Raw genomic sequence first — 19,949 nt, forward strand, 5'->3', positions numbered from 1 at the left:
CATCATACAAATATAGAGATTAACTTGAATTTTTTTTGATAAATGCATTTTCTCGAGTATATATAATATTTCTCTATTTCATTGTAGGCATTCGACCCCCGATCATGAATGGGCCCATGCATCCGCGCCCTTTGGTAGCTTTGCTGGATGGCAGGGATTGTACAGTAGAAATGCCTATTCTGAAGGATGTAGCCACAGTGGCATTTTGTGATGCTCAGTCCACACAAGAAATCCATGAAAAGGTAAAACATTTCAATCCCACTCCTGGTTGGCAAATATAATGTAAGTGTTTTTACAGTTACAAGAGAACATATCACGTAAGTCACAGTATTTTGGTTAACAGTGGAAAAGATACCCAGCTTGGTCAGGAATTAGGCAAACTTCATGGGGATGGCAAACAGAGAGAAAAAATAGCATTATTCAAACACAGTAAAATATAGTCCACTGTGCCTTAGATGGGACATTGGCTTTGTGCTCTCATCTACTACATATAGCAGAATTTCATTCATAGGGAGAATTATAGTAGCTGAGAAATAGTATGTATATAGGAAGTATTAGTATTATAGCATATACACTGAAAACTTACAAACCAATAAAGATTCTCATCACAGCCATGGGTCCCTCAATCTTTGGGTGGGTGCCCCATGCACTGAGAACTTCCACTGCAATAGAGAATAGCTGAAACAAATTTTAGCAAAAGGTTCGTTAGTATGAGGTGTGGGAGAATAAGCTGCTATTCTGATTCATGTATCCCTATCAGCCACGTAACTGGCCTCCCCCAAAAGTTCAGGAACCTGTCAAACAGTCCTGGATCCCTTCAGTTTGGAGGGGAGTCCTTCCAGGTTTGTTAAGAGACAGATGAATAGCCCTTTCCCCTGTGTTATGTAGGATAGCCAGATGGCTTGTGTTCCTGTATTCTGTCTTGGGGGACTGATGTTATGCTAAGGTCTGCGCCCTACCCCAGGTCCCTGGCATTTTTGGGGGAGCACAGCAACTCACTTCCATATTTCAGGAGCAACAAGATGGGAAAAACTCTGCTACTGTTGCTGCTCACTAACAGAACAGGGCCTCAAATGCCCAATATTGCCTAGCTTTGGAACTAAGGAAACATTGCCTTCCAGCTACAATAAATCAGTGCAGTGTACAATGAGCACGGTAGCAGAGGAGAACCAGATGGAGGGAAGTTAGGGATCCACCCCAGAAGGTTGTCTTCCCTCCTTCCCCCTGAAGGTCAGAAGGGGTGGTATAGTGGCAGGCTAGTACAGGCTCACATGCTGACTTGATGGACAGGCCAGGTAGGTATAGCTAAATAAGCATCTGTGTGTCTGCTGCAGTGAGCTCTGCTTCCTGAGGCAGATGGAGTTATGCGTGGCTGAATATAGCCCAAAAGTTGGGTATTTATTCTACGTACTGAATTGAGATAATATTCTTGATCCTCTGCAAATATGTTATTGGGCTTGTCCCTCTCTAATTATTGTAACATTTAGGCATCTGACAGTTAATGGATCCTTTTTCAAATGCTGTACAGAAACTGAAACCATAACTGAACTACTAACTTTATTTACTCTACATTCTTACAAAATATAGCACTGTTAAATCTTTTAAAGGCTAGCATTTTTATATGTCAAAAGACCTAATTCTTCCTCAGATGGCTGTATATTAAAGATAGCTTCTTGAAAGTACAAATAATTATCATTTCCTTTCAGTTATTAAGTGAATGACTCTTATTTTATGCAGTGCCTTTCTGGTATAATCAAATCAACCATCTGTTGAGCTCATTATTTCTTTAGCAACAAGATGTCTATCCTAAAAATGATTTGTTGTTGCAAACTCTTGAAAATTAGAATTTATAAAGGAAAGCTTGATAATACCCTTAAACATAGTGGTACTAGCAGTTTTGCTACTATATAAAGAGATGTCTAAAGGATTTTTTGTTGTTTTATCAACAGTGCAGACTTGTATTCCTCATTCTTATCATGTTTAGGGGAAATGTTCTTTTTTTCCTTATTGAAAAGTTCAACAGAAGAATGGCTGCACATAGTTCCTCTGTGGATATCTCTGTGTCGATTCTCGGACTTCCTGTCTTGCTTTTCAAAGTAATTGTACCATACTTCATTGTTGTCAGAACCATTATCAAGAGTTATCTTGCACTATCAGTGTTGCCTTAGTTCCTCTAACTCAGTTTCCATTGATTTATTTATTTTTGTTTATTTATTTTGAGATATAAAATAATCTTAATGTAGAGAGAAAGAGGCAGAGAAATGTATTCCTCACTCTAGAAAGTAGACCCTATTTCACTTTTCTGCATGTCCTTTCTTCCCACAGAGTAGAAGCCTCTCTAAAAAGTTACACTTCTGGAGGACCTTCTTTTTAATAAAAGATATAAATGATAAATTTAAGGTCAGAATTAGTGAAATTTTAATCCTGAGCCAATGCCCATTAAGGTCAATGGGAGTTTTTCTGTTTACTTGTGTGGTCATTGGATTAGGCCCTTAGTACTCTTTCTCTACATTTATGCAGAATCAATGATGTTTTGAAAGAAATCTCTCGGTGATTTAAGGGAAAATAACCTTACTGTGTCCCAAAATTTAGGTTTTGTAATAAGCTTTGGTTTTGTAAAAATAATCAGATTTTACAAAAACCTAAGACAAACAGAAATGTCTTGATTCTTTTTAATTCCAGTTGAAACAAATAAATATTTCCATGTAGTGTTTGCAGTTCAGACGCTTCAACATTGTGCTGGTGCATGAAAACGTAAAAGTGTAATTGATTGGAAACTATTAGAAACAAATGTGAGATTTACCATTCTATCTTCTTTGGATGATTTAAGAGAAATGCAGAAAATAAAACATCATCATAAATGTTAAACTCATTTAAATTTTTATTTCACTTTTAAGGATCTAAGATATCAATTGTAATATACATAAGGCCACGTCTTATTTCTTAATTTAAAAAAATATTTTAACCTGACATCCATATTTAAAGCACAATGAAATGAATATTGCTTTAAATTTATTTTAAATTGTCCTTAAAAAGTTGTGTTAAGCTCCTCATTTTTGTGTCCTACATCAAACCATCTTCATAAGAAGAATGTTAATATGGGTAAGCTGGATTCAGTTTATAAGGAGCTAGGAGGAGATGAGATGGGCAAAGAACATAAATATTCTTTAGATTTGATTTATTTCTAGATAACAGCATTCCACCTTTCAGGTGGACGTGGCTACTTATGTTGGCACCAGCAACACTCATACCTTCAAGTGTTTTTTTAACTAAAATCCAATCAATAGAATTGTTGAACTCTAATGCCCTTAATTTCTCCAAATTGGAAGTCTCCTACCCAACAAAAACACCCCGCAAAAGAAATTAATATAATTTATATAAATGGTTAGACTGATGACCTTTTATAGAACTATCAAATGTTTGCTTTAATCAGTGGTCCAGAAGGAATGAGCATTCAGAAGTTCAAAATTGTAGCTGAAAGGGGTACTTGTTTCAAATTAAAACTTGAAAAAGCCACTTGAATGACTGAAATCTGATGAAGAATGTCGACCTTTTGGTGACCTGTGATAGAAAGGTCAAAGTTCACATTTTGAGTTTTCATTTACTCTGTCACTGAATGAATTTATGTAACCAATCTCAATTTCTAGCTCCATAGGAACACTGAAATTAATTGTTTCACTTACGAAGAGCCCAGTAGCGTGAGGTGTTGAGTGTCTTTTACTTCCATTGTCTTCAGTGGGACAAGAGGGGGCTCAGAACCCCTCAGGGTCGTGCACTAAAAGTATCCGTATTATTACTATTATTATTTACATAGCACCCTATTTGTGCATGATACTTTACAAACAACAAATATTTCTGTCTCACAATGTTTAAAAATTAAATTCACACACAACACACAATATTAGGATGGAGTAAATGTTGCTTATGAAGTTTATATTTTAAATGTAACACAGTATTTCAGTATTTCCATTTAAAAAAACAGTCTTACAATAAAGAGAATTACAAGATGAATATTTGCTAAACATTTCAATAATTATTTTATTCTTTAAATGCAGATTTCTGTCCATACTTACAACTGTCACTCTGCACCACTAGATTATTGTATCATTCAAAATATGTATTTTTCACTTCTGTCATCTGACTAAGTATTTACCTTTTTAGGATATAGAGGAAATGAAGTAAGAGGGAGAGATGATAGAAATCCAGAGAAAAGGCAGTAATTTACTGATCTTAAAAGAGCATTTTTCTCAATAAATACAGAACATTTCTGTTTCATATATTTCATGTTTTTTAAAAGAGATACAGGGTTTGCTAGGAGAACAGGAGTAGATTACTCCAGGATGAAGATTAGTGGTGTAACAGTGTGAGAGGAAGATTTTAGAGCAGATAGTGTGGGAGAAGCAACAGGATTGGAGGAGAACCTGTATGTGGGGAAAGCAGGATGTTAATGATAAACAGTGGGCAAACATTACCAGTTTTTACTCATTCTTCTTATACTAACTCCCTGTATACTAATATAGGAAAAACCAGGGAGCGTTTCAGATCTAATAATTTTCAAATGTGATGATTGAAAATAATTCTATAGTGATTCTCTTGGACAGATCACTTTACATAGTCTAATGTTGGTAAGTATTTTCATTCCCATTTTACAGATAACAAAAGTAATGTACAGAATTTAAGTGACTTGTTCAAGACCACAGACGTGTATGAGCTAGTATTAGAACTCTGCATTCCTGGTACTTCATTTCACGTTCAAAACGCTGGCCTACCAAACCTCAGGTTGCTAGTTTGGAGGACAGGTAGGATAGTGAAGAAGTGGGCTTCGCACCTCCTAAAAAATATGCCACAGGTAGCGATGCCTACTGACAGTGTCCCAAGGCTTTTTTACAGCACCAACTACAATGTGAGGTTAGAAAACTCAGTAAGTTTCTTCAGAGGGTGTTAATATATACGGCAGAACAGCTCACTGGAATTTTCTGTTTCAGTTTTTTATCTCATTTTCACTAAGCATCATGGATCTCTGCTGTTGGGAAGACTGGCAGTCAGCATGTTTAAACATTGATTTCTGAGTTGCATTTTATTGTAAATGTTGAGTTTTCTCACCAGTACAGAGAACAAAGTCATGTCTAAACAATGGTTGTGTGAAGTTAAGCAGCATGTTTTTGCCAAAGGCAGTGTGTTTTTCAAACTAAGTAATATGGAATGTGTTATAATTGGGACCTAGATTCCCTGCATCCAATTAGGGAAACTCAATTCAGTCACACTCAAATGTAAAATGATTTTAAGCTATTGCTTATTAAATGAATCTGTAACAGAACTTGCATTACTTTTATTCACAATGACTAATTGTTTAATTTCCCTCCATTTCTTTATACAGTAAAATATGTCTATTAGGTAGTCTCTGCTCTCATGCAATCATCCCAAAGTGTTCCCAAAGTTACAAAGTATAATGCTGCTTCTCCTGTATTCAACCACAATCTCTATGACGTACCAATTTTTCTCAGTCCCTGGGGTCTTCCCTGTGTTCCCTCTCTTCTTCCATACACAACAGGCTATGTTGGTTGCCCTCTTATGTTCCAAGCTCATGCATTATCCTCTTCCTTCACGGTTGCAGTACACACTTCTTCCAACCTGTTCTGTAGGCTGACAACCCTGTCCCCTCTCTCCCAATTCCAAGATCCCCTTTCCCATTCAGTTCTGTTTGCCATTAATACTCATTTTCTGTCCTACAGGACACTTCTGATCGCTCTCTTACTATCCACTTCCACTGTTTCTCTTTTATACCTGTTAAAAGAAAGAGTCAAACAGATCCCTGATGCTTTTGTGGTGCCTAGGACTCCCTGAGTTCAACTTTCTTACTATTCTTGGGCTTCCCAACCACTGTAGTATATTTTATAGCTCAGAATGCATTTTGTAGTGCCAAAGGGAAGCCTTTGGAGCATGTGAGATTTGAAACTAGAAAAACAATCTAGACCAAACAAAAAGAGAAGGAAATTAAGTTATTCTCACAAATTTTCAGGCCACAGAAGGGAGGGTGGGACAGCAGCAGTAAAAATTGATTTACCTGATCCTCAGAACAAAGTTTATATTCTGGACTGGGGTTCAGGGTTCAGTTCATATTGCATAGACTTCCTCACTTTCTCTTAACTATGCAGTATCATATGCCTTATTATGTAGATAGGCCACTACATTTTGGATTTTTTGACTCACTGGATAATGCTGAAAATCAAATAATCCACCCCTGGTTTTCCTTCTAATATATGCCTTAATTTGCAGTAAAGTTAATAAGACTCCCTGGAGTGCTGCTTTGAAAAGGTGACTTTTATTTATGCACATAGAATACAATCCAAATATCAAAATCTTACTGAATTCAGTTACAAAGCAACTGTTAAATCTCACCGCTCCTGTCAAAAAGCACAAAATAAAATCACAGCTATAGGAATGTTACGTTTCCATATTTTTGGTTTAAGTTAAAAGCTCAAGAAGCTTAAAAGAGTAACATTTTTATAGGACTCAGAGATACATAATGATTGTTTGCAATATAGAAATTTTAAAAAACAAAGTTTCTTATTATGAGTTGTACTAAAATTACCTTAAAAGAGAGCTTTCATAATGGAGCAAACATTTTAAAAGTATACAAAATATCGATGTTGCTAGTATTGTTCTACTGTGTCTTTGATTTGCCCTTATATTTATGTATGAATAAAACATTTTACTCCAGTTTCAGCTTCTTCTCTTTGATTCTACACTGAGGCCATAATCTTGCATTTGTAACATCACTGTTGTTTACCTTGATGACACAGATTCTGTAGTATAATTTTACTGCAAGATTAACTACTAGAAGAATATGAGCTGAGTGGTAGTTGGCCCTTCATCAAGCCATAAATACTTTAGAAATTAACAAACAAAGAAAGTATAATGATTTTTTTTAAATGGAGAGGAATGAGTGAATTTATTTTGAAATCTGACATATATAAAAATTTTGTGTTAGAATCCCTCTTTAAAGGGGAAATTCAGCCCTTTGGCACCTTAAGAGTGAGACAAGAGCTTAGAGAGTTGAAAACCACCCTCCAATCCAGAGGGAGGGCTTGCAGTCAGTCTCCATATCTGTACCAAAGTCTCCATATCTGAACCTCTGATTTTGCTGTGTTGGGGATCTTTCATGACCTATATTGCTGGGTGAATTTTCATCTTGGGCCTGATCCAAAGCCCACTGGAGTTCATGGGAGCCTTTGAATTAACTTCAGTGGGCTTTGGATCAGGCCACTAATGAAAGATTTTTAACAGTAAAAAAAAGTTCAGTAAGTCTTATGATTGTAAAATAGTTAACACTTAGCCATCACATTACATAAACAGGTGTTATGCGGTACATCCCAACAGCATGTGACCCTTAGATTCCAGCCACAGTCACATTTGCATGTGATAACTTTGCTGATCTTGTGAAACACTGTGCACTAGGGCAGACTGCCAGTGTCTCCTCAGAATCTGCATGCTGTTAAAAGCAAAATCTCTTAAAGTGCTGCCATGCCCAAGAAGCAGTATATCAACCATGCAGACAGCTTAGACTCTGTAATGTAGTTGGTTATCAGCAGGCATCTCAGGGCTCCTTTCAATACCATGCCTAGCGATGGATCACACTAGTGCTTAAAAAATGCTGGTGATTATTATTATAGTTTCTCTTTTCTTTATCTCTACGTTTATTTATTTATTTTTTATTTTTTAAGACAATGCTCATTGTGTTAATACGTTATTGTCAATGACATTCATGGCGAATCTTCCAGTGAAGATGGTTTCAATTCATCTTGCATTTCTAATAGATTGAGTTTTAATGTTAAGTAATTCTAGATTTAGTAATAGAAAACAAAAGTGAATCTGTACATAGAAATCAGAAAAGACCTTTCCTTAAAAACTGAGTTTTTTTTTTAATTTTAAACACTAGAGGAAGTGTACTAAGGAAAGAGTGTACTGAGAGACTGATTGAGTACAGTAATAAAGCAGTAGCATGTACTGTCAATTAGCACTGGGATTGTAAGAGTGATTTAGTTATAGGCAAACTTTTTTTAAAAAAACCAAAAAAGCTGCCACAGAATGTGCATGGATTTTAGAAATAGAAAGTTTGAATCTTTACTGTATTGTAAACATGAGAGCATAAAGGCAGTTTTTCTTTTAATGTTATATATAATATAGTGCATGTTGTGTGGGGGTATATACATGCATATAGTTTAAATTAACTGTAGCAGTTTTTAGGGCTGAAGGTAGTGCCACTAATCAACAGAAGTCGGTGAGGATTAGTTTGGGTTCTTACAGCATAATGTTATGTCATTGGGCAAGTGGATTACTGGCAGTGAAACACACTACAGAGACCTATATTTGAGATCAACATTCAGATGTTGATTTTTTTATAGGGAAACTGCAACCATAAAAAGGCAACACGAACTAACAGGTTTCTGGCTTCTTCATAATTTTTGTAATGTTAGTTTTATTTAGAGCTATTGCACCATTGTCCAGCTATGCTAGAAGAAGGGCAGGAGACACTGGATGTGTTTAATTAGGGCAAAACTTTATTCTTAAATATCTTGGGGTACCTGGCAGATAAAAGTGTACAGTGCAGGTAATTCCGTAATCATTTCAATATACATCTGGGGGGCTTGTGTCAGCCCTCCCCCGTACTCATTCTGGTCCCCAGCCAGCCTGCCTCTGGGACCTCATCATCCCCTTCTCCCTCCGCCACCCCGAGCCCAGTTAAGGGCAGTGAGGGTTGAGGGGGAGTTTGGCTCCCTGTTGTACCAGTCATAGAAGCCCTGACTCTCTCCCTCCCCTCCCCCCCATTTCTATTACTTTAAAGGATACCTCCTCTAAATCTTTTACTAGTTCACTTTATCTCGTCACTGTATCCCGTCCCTATGGAGTATCTGCACTGGACATCTGTCCCACATTTACATAACGAGTTGTGACATCATAGCTTCACTCCAGTTTCATATTCGCCCAACTAAGCCTCCCTCCCCCGCACCCGCTGTGGGGAAGGCAAACCCCTCCTCCCCCCACACCACTCCTTGGCCAATCTGGTGGGTGAGGGGAAAATTTCTTCCTGCCCCCGAGAAAGGAACGACTAGCACATTGCCCACAATGGATCAAATTTGGTATTTGACCAAACCTGGTATTTCACTACTTCCGTGGGTGGGAGGGTGGATGCTGCTCTTCCTGGTCCAGGTAAAAGAGGGCTTTTCCTGCAGCTGCATGAACCTATATAGTACCCCTTTTCTTCTGGTCACTGGGGGAGAGACTCTAGGTCAATGCAGTTGCAGTGTCCCCACACCGACCTGGTCAGCAACTGCAGCAGAAAGTAACTCCCTGCCTCTCTAGCTCTTAAAGAGGCACACACCTTTTCCAGCAAGCCAGAAAACAGCCCCCACACTTAATGGGTGGTGAGGTCACTCTGTTGGCCATTACGGTTTTTTTATACAGCAACAAGAAGTTTGTTACAGTCTTGCTGTGTGTTACAGATTGCTGATTACAAGTTTTGAGTTAAATGCCAATACCAATAGCAAATACCCAACTCAAATAACTTTCATATAAATATACTGAGTGCCACAATGAACAATGGCAAGATCTGGAGAACTCTGCACATTAAAAATGTAAATCTTCTTCTATTTTTTTTCAATGTAAAACCCCTGATGTCTACCGAAAGCTATACTGGGAACATCACATCAGTTTGGAATGCTTCTTTAGCATGGTCACTGCCTATAGGGCCAAGTGAAATGCATTGTGATGTTTTAACAGTTTTGTGACCTAGTAATGTTTTAACAGTATGTTTAATATTAGTTTATATCCCAAAGAGTATAAAAAATAATTTGAAAAAACTTTGCAAAATTGCATACTGTACATTAAAAAAAGAAGAAGAAAAGAACAGTATTTGTCTTATCTCTGTAATATGGCTCAAATGAAGTCCTGGGTCATCTGATGATCCCTGGCTTATTGTATTCTTACTCTGTATGCTGGGTCTGATCCAAAGTCCACTGGAGCCAATTGGAATCTTTCTGCTGACTATAATGGGTTCTGAATCAGGCCACTCAGCAGAATCCAGCAATATATGAGGACCCGAAAAAGAAAAACAAGGGCTGAGATTTACATTATGTCCTGAATGCTGCTCCCAACCTGGTTATTTGAGGCTTTTAGCTCATTATGCTAAGGCTGTTTGATTTTTGCATAAATGGAAGGCATTAAGAATTACCTCCCTCCAAAAAATTACAAGGGAAAGCTCTTATGGTGGCGAACAGCTGATGTTACCCGGAATGGCTGTGATAGTTCAGTGCTGAAATATAATTACAAATAATTAGGAAAACTAAGAGGAATTGTAGCCCTAAGTAGTGAGCACTCAAAACAGTATTTGGAAAGCTCTTTGAAACAGAAACGTCCGGCACACCTGTGGCACAGATTCAGTTAAGGCCTGCGGAGATTTATTTAGCGCATTTTGAAACTGGTGCAGTCATTCTGGAGAGGAGGAGGAGCAGAAAGACCTGGTTGCCCATTTCTGATTGCAAACCATATGAGCCAGTCCAGAGAGGAATGTCATGATGGCTTTGAAGCAGGCAGTTTGCTATAGCTTCTAATAGAGGAAAATTGGTGTGTCAGCCACCAAAGGGAAATAAACAAACAAATAAATAAATATTGACCTATAATGAAGGGCAGGTAACAGAAGGTCCTATACCTGATCTTTTATAACAGACCCTTTCTATCTGAAAAGCACAGTGGCAGGATAAAATAGCTGATGGAAGCAAGAATGACTGCAAATGGACATATAACTAATTGGTACCATTTGGGTCATTTCATTTTTTTTTATATCCACTTCATTTCTGGAGCCATGCTATTTTTACACATTTTTAGATTAAGAAGTAAAAAAAAAAGCCCGTTAGAAAGCAAGAGAGAGAAAATACTCTGCCTGCCACATTTGAGCTGATGTGAAATTCCAGCTTTCTATTGTATATATCTTACTAAAATTGACACTAGCTGATGTTTTTGTAATAAAATTACATCATCTTGTCTTTGTTAGTGCTGCATGTTACAGTAGCTAGAATAAGCTTCATGTTGTTTAGCTGAACATTACAGCATACAAGAACTCCTTTACAGGAAATGCTGAAAAACAGTAAAAAAATATACTTTATACTACAGTGTGCTCCACTATACTAATTTATTTCTAATACACCCATTGCCATGGTCCCAATGGTACTTTACAGATATATGTTAGCATACATGCTCCAGTAAATTAGTCCACTCTATGCATGGCTGATTTTTCTGAAGGTTGTGTTTGGTTATTTTTTGTTAAAGCCTTCTATTATTTTGTATTATAATTTCAGGTTTTTCTATACAAAAATAGAAAAACATGTCTTGTTCTTAGTGTAATTTGCAACCATTTAGCCATCTTTCTATGCATTTAAGTAACTTCACTAATGGGTGAGCTCCTTCATTAAATATATTTTCTACATTTTTTTTTAAAGAATAAAGCCTCCATTAGTAACTAGTCTTTTTCCATTAGTAACAGCACTATTTGTAATCCACTTCAAATAAGCTTTATTCAGGTGAAATCCAATGTTCAGGAATAGTTTTAAAAATTAACATTAGCCCGGGAGTAGTTTGTCTAAATTCAGAGTTCTCTACTTTGTTTTTTGAAAGTTCAGTATTTTCCTCCTTAATCAGAATATTTTAATGGTTTATTTTAATCTTCTGGCATACTTGGTGCAAAGAGTGCTAACATCATCAAGAAAGTAAGTTAGTGTGAAATAATGCACAGTAACTGGAGATCACCATCTAACTGTGTTTTCCTGACAAGTTGTCCATAGCTCTAGGAGAGCTCTGAACTTTAAAAATAAAATACAAAAAGATTGGTCACTTGCATGCCTGTTTGTTACATTGATGCTACCACCACATGGCCAGTAAATAAAAACACAGAGAGAGCTCACTGGTTTAAGCATAAGGTCACATGTTCCATAAAGAATGTCTCAAACTGTTTCCCAGCCCCCCAGCCAATCTCTTCCTAATGCCACACAGTAGCCTGAACAGGTCCAAACAGTGCTGTCCAACCTGTGGTCTTTGAGGCTTTAAATTCTGTGCTTGTGTTGGTGTGTGATCCTGAAAGTACCTGTCTGTACCATCAAAGTCACTGGGACTCCTAATGAGCATATCCCTTTGCAGGGTCAGGTCTGTGTTTATGCTCTCCATTTTATAGCAACAAGTTTTGTAATCCTAAATAATGTCTAAAATTCCAGTAGTTCTTTCCTTTTATCAGCTAACTGAGATCCTGCTTCAGGCACCAGGCCATTAGCAGTCACAATAAAACTAGAGTTAAGAAAAACTGCTGAAATATTAAGGGATATTTTGTAAATTATTCAAATAAGCGATTTTGCTTCTGTGCTATATTTTTTGTTTGCATTCTACTTCCCTGATTCTTTTTCTAAATTTGCACATTAATTAAAAATATATATTTCCTGCTTCCAGTGTTAATCCCTAACATAAATTCATAATCCTTTGTTTGTGAGATCACATTTCGTTGAAACAGTTCGTTTAAATCTATTGATATTGATTGACTTTAAGGTAAAACAGAAAAACAAATAAAAGGCAATCTTACAATATCTTGGAAACACTCAGATAAGCAGAAATTGTTCATATGACAGAGACTGAACATATGCCAGACCACAGAGCCTCTTGAAAATGAATTTAGGGCAGCCTCAAAAGAACTATCATATTATGTGCGTTATTGGAGTGTCAGTGTTACTAGCAGACATATATCTGGCATTGAAGTTTAAATAATTCTTGTGGCTTTTTTTTTTTTTTTTTTTTTTTTAAAGGATTAAGCCATTATGTGGGGAGTTGGGTGAGGATCAGCAACAGGAGATGAATTCCTAAGAAGAAAAAATCCCTTTTGCCTGAAAATTCCCCTACTAATCAATAACAAGGGAAGCGAAATGCAAAAATATGATTTCTGCTTTCTGAGATTCACCAGTCTAGATACGCGGCAAGTAGAGGCAACATTTTCATGGCAACAGAGATTTGGACACTGCAGGGCTCAGTGTCCCACCTTTTCTCCCATTTCCCCAGTCTTTCTGCTGCCTGGTTGAGGTACAGTGGTACACTGTTCCTTCAAAATTCTTTTTAAAAAAGATACTTAATTCTTCCTTTCTTTAGACTTTACGTTCAGGTCATTTTATCTTTGACTGATTTGGCCTCCCTTTTTTTTAACCAGTCCTTCCTTGTAGTTGTTTTTTCTTTGCATAATTGCTTTTTTTAGAGTATCTGGCATTCTGGGTAGTTGTATCAGTCTAATGAAATGATTGTTTCACATTGGTACGACACTCCAGCTGGTCAGCAGTGGGTGCTGTAGAGAATCATGAGTAAATTAGGGCTAAGACATTTACATGCATAGTTTTCATTGGCAGGTTTTAGTTTCCTTGATGACAGGTGGCATACATAGAATGTTTTCTGTTCAGGTGTTTAAGTGGTTTATCCAGTGTAGTGAATGTCTGTACCACTGGGGGTGAGGGAGATATTGCTCTGTTGGTCCATTCAAAATTGGATGCTATTGGAACAGCCGCTGGCACACAAATAAAAATACTATGCTGTTAGTAATGAATGATTATTCCCATGACTACAGCTATCTTTTAAGGTGCCTATACACACAGTCATAACCATGACTTTACTCTAATAGCAGGAGGCCCAATTTGCAGATTATTGAGCATCTCCTGTGAAGTAACAAGCTCCTTCCATTCCCATTAAAGTTAATGGGAATGAAGGACACAAAGCCTTTTACGTGGTTGGCTCAGTGTGCTTTAGTGGACATACTGGGTGAAAAAGACTTGTCTACCAAAATGCTTGAAAGTAGAGTTTTTTAAAAATAAAACTGATTTTTGTAATTATTACAGAGTCCTACAGACCTGCATAATTTTAATACATGATGAAACCCAAATGCAATGAAAAGGGGGAAAAAAATCAGATTACATAAAGCAAGGTTTGTTGTTCTTTTTTTATTTTTTTTTAAATTCTAGGTACTAAATGAAGCAGTGGGTGCACTGATGTATCACACTATCACTTTAACACGAGAAGACCTGGAGAAATTCAAAGCACTTCGAATAATTGTCCGAATTGGCAGTGGTTTTGATAACATTGACATCAAATCTGCTGGGGATTTAGGTATGAATATTAAAGACACTGTTTTATTTGAACATGTTATAGTTGCCTTCAGAAATGTGATAGCATTTAAGTCTTTGCATCAACATTTGCTGTATAATTTGTCCTAACATGACATATAAATTATATAATTTTTGTCATCAAAGTGTTTAAAAATCATTATGGTGATATTAGAATTAGTTAATAACTGATAATATTAATGGATTTGTGACAGGATGGCAGTCTGCCGATTCAAGACAAATTTCAAGACTAAGAGCATGCCTTTTTTAAAAACAGTAAACAGAAGACTTTCTGTCTGTTTATTTAAACTGCTGCACACTGTAATCCAGTCACAATGTATAATTCTGTCAGCAATATGGCAAAGTATTTTATTTGATTAAACTAAAATGAAACCATTATCTGTTATCTAGTACCTGTGTTTGGACTGTAAGATCTAGTTCAGAAGTTTTTCCTGGTACACAAATCAGGCGCATCAGTTTTATCAGAGAATCAATTGTAATTACATGAAAAATAAACTAAACCACTGGAGAATTTTGGGCAGAAGATCTTCACTCTCCCATTATTCAAAAGCTGCAATCTGATTTGAACTGTTATTTGCTTCAGTACAGTCAGGAACAAAGCTATATTCTCAAAGTACAAGTTTCCAACTTATTTCTTCATTTTTTCTGAATAAACTGGGAACAAATTATCTGAAGATTCTTTTTCCTGCCTGTTTTGGCTAGGCCCTGCAAACATTTACTACCGAGTGTAGTGCTTATTGCAGTGCATAGTCCCGCTGAAATAATAAGTGACTGCAGTACTAAGTTGTTTATTAGTAAATAAAGGGGAGCCAACAAACACCAGTTTCCTTAACCTCTATATTTTACACTGCAGGCAAAAGTTACAATAGCCTTTTTTTTAGTATGACAAATGCATCAGGAGCAGGTTTAGATCTGAAGAAGTTTAGGGGGCTGTTCTCCCTTTAATGCCTACCTTGAACTGCAATTAACATTAACAAGATTAGACGCATGCATTGTGATGAACACGGACACGTTTGTTCATAAGCTTACATAAGAAAGGTGGGCCTGAAGCCAAATAATAGTTCCAAACCCTAAGTCTGGGTTCAGAACTAAGACCCCAGTCCTGCAAAAGGTTCCACTTGTGAAGAGTCCCACTGAAGCAAATGGGACTCCAGGCAAGAACATAACCCATGCATGCAGGCTGGTATCCTTGCTAGACTGCACATTCACAACTCAAACTGTCCAAACCTGGACATCCCAGACTCTGGGAATGTTCTGATTTAGATCTAAATGCTAAATTGCACCATTTCTGACCATTTCTGACCATTTCTGAGGCTTTGATTAGACTCATTTAAGCTATGAAATTAGGATCCAGGGTATTGGTTCATTCCTATCTTTAATGAATAAAATTGTCTACTCCCAATGAAGTGACTGTTTTACTTTTTAATCTGTAAAATCTGGATAAAAGTTGGAAGTCTGACTTTAAACTCCATGTGGCCAGAGGTAGGGATTAGCATTCAACTACTGACTGACCATTACTTGCAAAATCACTTAACCTACCTTTCACTCAGTTTCCCCTCTGCAGAACTGGTATAAATAATACAGACCTCTTAGAGGTGATGTGAGAGTTAATTACTCTTTGTAAAACACTTTCATCTGCTGATGAAATGTGCTGTGGAAGTAGGTCTTCTGATAGTAGCAACAATATTCAGAAGACTCTCTTCTAAATGCCAGGTATTTTAACAGAAGCCTACTTAATGGAGATCACATAAGAATTTTTTCACTTTAGAAGAAAATATTTTGGTAGATATGATTACAGTACCATTATTTTCATGCTGTCATTTTTGGTTGATGTGTATTTCACAAAAAAGATGGAACTGAGAGTTTCCCATGGAAAAACTTGAAAATCTGACGTTTTCCGCCAGCTTCTGAGTTACTGCTTATATGCTAAGAAAAACCTGAGAGAGGAGGATGTAATCAGGGAGTAGGAATAAGCCTACAGAAGGCAAATAGGGTTGGGGTTTTGGCTGAAGTAGCTGGTCTTGGGCTCTCTAAGATGTGTGTGTGTAGACCAGACCACTGAGATCAGTGCGGGGGAAAGGTGCTTAGAAGAAATACAGAAGCCATTTCCCCCCAAAATAATAATAATATAATAATATAGTACTGTTTTCTTAGCAAGTGGGTAAGTCTTGTGCTTCTCCACTTCCTCATTCCTCTTGTCCTCCTCCTGCTGTTGCAAGTAATAACTTTGCAGGTCAGGTTCCTTATTTCAGCTGCCTGTATGTAGTAAACTATTTAGAGATGGGAGAAGGGGGGGAAAAAAAACTCTAGAATTTAGGAGAAAGGTTACCTGACCCTTTTCCCCACAGCCTTCTAGGGACAAATGTATGATGAGCAAGAAAAGCTCCAACAAGCTGAAAGGTGAGTGGAAATTCCTTGTTTCTTTCTCCAGACTCATAAGGAAACATTTCTAACCGAATAAAGCAGTGTTTGGTTGATGCTGGACATTGAAATAGGTGTTTATGAAATTTAATACTGTCCCATGCAATCTGTAATTTTGTTCCATGAAAAGAGCACTTTTTTCTTGTATAACCAAGTACAGCCATTTAAAATGATACATTTAACATCATTTTACCCTCCAGTCAAACAAGGATGCTAATTTTCCTTCTTTTTCTTTTTCCTTTTCCTTTTACAATGTTGGTATTCATATTTTCAGTGCATGTTAGTTGGATGCCAAGAATGATATACCAGCAAAGGAAGCTGTTTTATTTTAGTAAATCTAAAAGCAGTGACTCAGCAGACAATGATTCTGCACAGCACTGAAAGGAAAAATAGTTATGCAGCCTCCCCATATTTTTGTATTGATCTCAAAAGGCAGTAAAGGTACAAACCAGTAGAATAAAGAAATTTGGATTCAAACTGTTGATATATCAGGATTGAGATGATAATTTATCAAATTACTGACATTGTTCCTATTATGGAAGAGAATACTGTTCTGTCTCTCTTGCCTCATAAGATGTGACGTTCATAATATTAAAGCTAAATTGTGGTTATTCCCTGAGGCCAAAATGGATTGTCAGCTGCCTCCTTTTTTAGCTGAGGCGACTTGTTTAATTTTTATTTGTGTACGAATATCTGCAATGAAAATGCCCTAGTAGTTTGTTGAAGAAAAAAGTTCTTTTGCGTCTCCATTGACATAATCCAGTGTGCTCTGTGTGACAGGAATCATCAGCAGTCTGAACACAAACTTTGTCAGGAATCAGAACTGGTAAATAGAGAGGGAGCATACAATGCATGGAAGCAGCTGAGAAGAGGCAACATTCAAGCAGGACAAAAGCTTTTTAAAGTAAACAACAACATTTGTTAGGATTATTGCAGAAAAAAAGGTTTTCTTAACTATAATCTGTACATTCAGTACTGCAAGGAAATTGTTGTCCAGAAAACTATAACAAGGTGGCCAACGTCCAATGGGGGCAAAACCAACACACTTGGGTTCTATTCCATTTTTGGAAGCAACTTCCATTGACTACAGAGGGTTTTGGATTCAATCTCTGGTGCCCAATCCAACTTCTGCTGAAGTCAGTAGGAGTGTCTCTGTTAATTTCTCACACCTTTTTGCCCCCATGTCCTGCTCACTACAGGCCAGTTATTGCCAGATCCTTAGCGCCATAAGCTCCTATTATCTTCAAACACCTTGTAGAAGTAGACTTAGCACCTCTATATGAAGATTTAGGTAGGATGTGTCTTTACTGGTTAGCTTGGGGACTTGAGCGTCAGGACTCCTGTTTGTATTTACAGCAATTCCACTGACTAGTTGTGTGACCTTGAGCAAGTCATTCTTCTTTCCTGTGTCTTATTTTACTCATGTATAAAGTGGACAAAATCATATCTGGCCCAGCGGAGTATAGTGAGCTTTCACTAGTATTTGCAAAACAGTTTGAGATCTTCATTAGTTTATATAAACACAGGTTTCTTGGAGGTTGGCCCAAGAAAGTATGATAAACTAATCCAGTTTAAGAATCAGCACAAACCTCACTTCTTTTGTTACTAATACAGGGCGCACTTCTTTACATTGCGTTGGCTAATATCAACACACAGCATGATGTGCATATAATATAGCTAATAAAATATCTCCAGCAAAAATATAGTGAGAAGCCATAAATCAATATATGGTCCTGGTCCTGTATACACTTAGACATGAGTTAGTCCCATTGAGTTCAATGGGCATAACTGTTTGTAAGATCAGGGCCTTAATATAAATTTCTCATTATGAAAAGAACATAAGAACTGCCATAAGGGGACAGACCAATGGTCCAGCTAGCCCAGTATCTTTGTCTTCTGACAGTGGCCAATGCCAGGTGCTTCAAAGGGAATGCACAGAACAGGCAATCATCAAGTGATCCATCCCCTGTCATCCATTCCCAGCTTTTGGCAATTAGAGGCTAAGGATACCAGACCATGGGGTTACATGCCTGACCATCCTGGCTAATAGATGGACCTATTCTCCATGAACTTATCTAATTATTTTTTGAACTCCATTATAGTTTTGGCCTTCACAGGATCCAATAGCAAGAAGTTCCACAGGTTGACTGTGCACTGTGTGAAGAAGCACTTCCTATGGTTATTTTAAACCTGCTGCCTATTAATTTCATTGGGTGACCCCTCATTCTTGTGTTATGTGAAGGAATAAATAACACTTCGTTATTCACTTTCTCCTCATCATTTGCAACTTTATAGACCTCTATTATATCCCATCTTAGTTGTCTCTTGTCCAAGCTGTTCCATGCCCTTAATTGTTTATGTTGCCCTTCTCTGTGCCATTTCCAATTCTAATATATCTTTTCTGAGATGGAGTGATCCGAACTGCATGCAGTATTCCAGGTGTGGGCATACCATGGATTTCTTCTTTGAGTGCTTGCTCATGTCCATTCCACGCCAGGTGAGTGTGCATGCCACATGCACCGGTGCCAGAGAACTTTTTCCCTCAGTAGTATCTAGAGGGGCCAGCTCTGGCACCTCTGCAGTGGTGCTCAAATGTGCCAGTGTATAGGGCACCGCTGGCCCCCCACTTCCTTTCAGTTCCTCCTTACCACCTGTGACAGTGCTGGAGCGTCCTTGCCTTGGCAAGCAGCTCCTCAGTGTTTTTTCTCTCCTTTATATTGTATATAGTTCTGCAGTTGAAGTTTACCAGTTTTATTGAATTTTAGTAGTTTTTAGTGACTCTTAACCCTTAAGGACTGTCCGTTTACTTGGGACAGCCAGGGAGTCGGGACATGCCCCACTCCCCAGGCTTCAAGCCTTGCGAAGTCTGCAAGAAGCCGAGGCCCGTGAGCGACCCTCACCAGAGTTGCTTCAAGTGTCTGGATGAGGAGCATATAAAAGAAAAGTTCAGTATTTGTAGGAACTTCAAACCCTGCACTAAAAAGGACCAAGATATCAGATTAAGGGCCCTTCTCATGGAATCAGCACTTAGACTGACCCCAGTCACTCAGGCTCGTCACTGACCACGGCATCGTCATCAAGAAATGCATCCCTGGCACCGGCATCTGCAGCGGGTTCATCCCAGCATCGTTCCCCGTCACCGGCTCCAAAGAAGCAGCACAGGATGATCCATAGTGATAAGGGGCAAACAATGAGGTGAGACCCGAGGCAGGCTGCTTGTATTCTCCGTAGTTGGGGTGGTGGTGGCATCACCCCCTAGAACCCCTAGTCCTTCCCAGGATCCCTCACCTGCACCAGGCAGTAGAAGAGGGTCCTGGCAACTAGTAGTCC

General features: G+C 37.8%; 1 protein-coding gene across 20 annotated transcripts in view; it reads left to right on the forward strand.

Moving 5' to 3' along the window:
• CTBP1 (C-terminal binding protein 1) overlaps window positions 1-19,949 on the forward strand; it is a 385,409-nt gene that overhangs the window by 333,351 nt on the left and 32,109 nt on the right. For all 20 annotated transcript variants that reach the window (XM_067567700.1, XM_067567699.1, XM_067567703.1 and 17 more), the window contains 2 exons: window positions 88-242; window positions 14,037-14,181. In XM_067567700.1, coding sequence (XP_067423801.1) covers window positions 88-242; window positions 14,037-14,181 — 300 coding nt within the window. The remainder of the gene's footprint in view (window positions 1-87; window positions 243-14,036; window positions 14,182-19,949) is intronic.

The sequence above is a fragment of the Emydura macquarii genome, unplaced genomic scaffold (assembly GCF_026122565.2).
Source record: "Emydura macquarii macquarii isolate MOO-44397 ecotype Brisbane River unplaced genomic scaffold, CSIRO-AGI_Emac_v2 contig_2795, whole genome shotgun sequence".
In the NCBI taxonomy this organism is placed as follows: domain Eukaryota; kingdom Metazoa; phylum Chordata; order Testudines; family Chelidae; genus Emydura; species Emydura macquarii.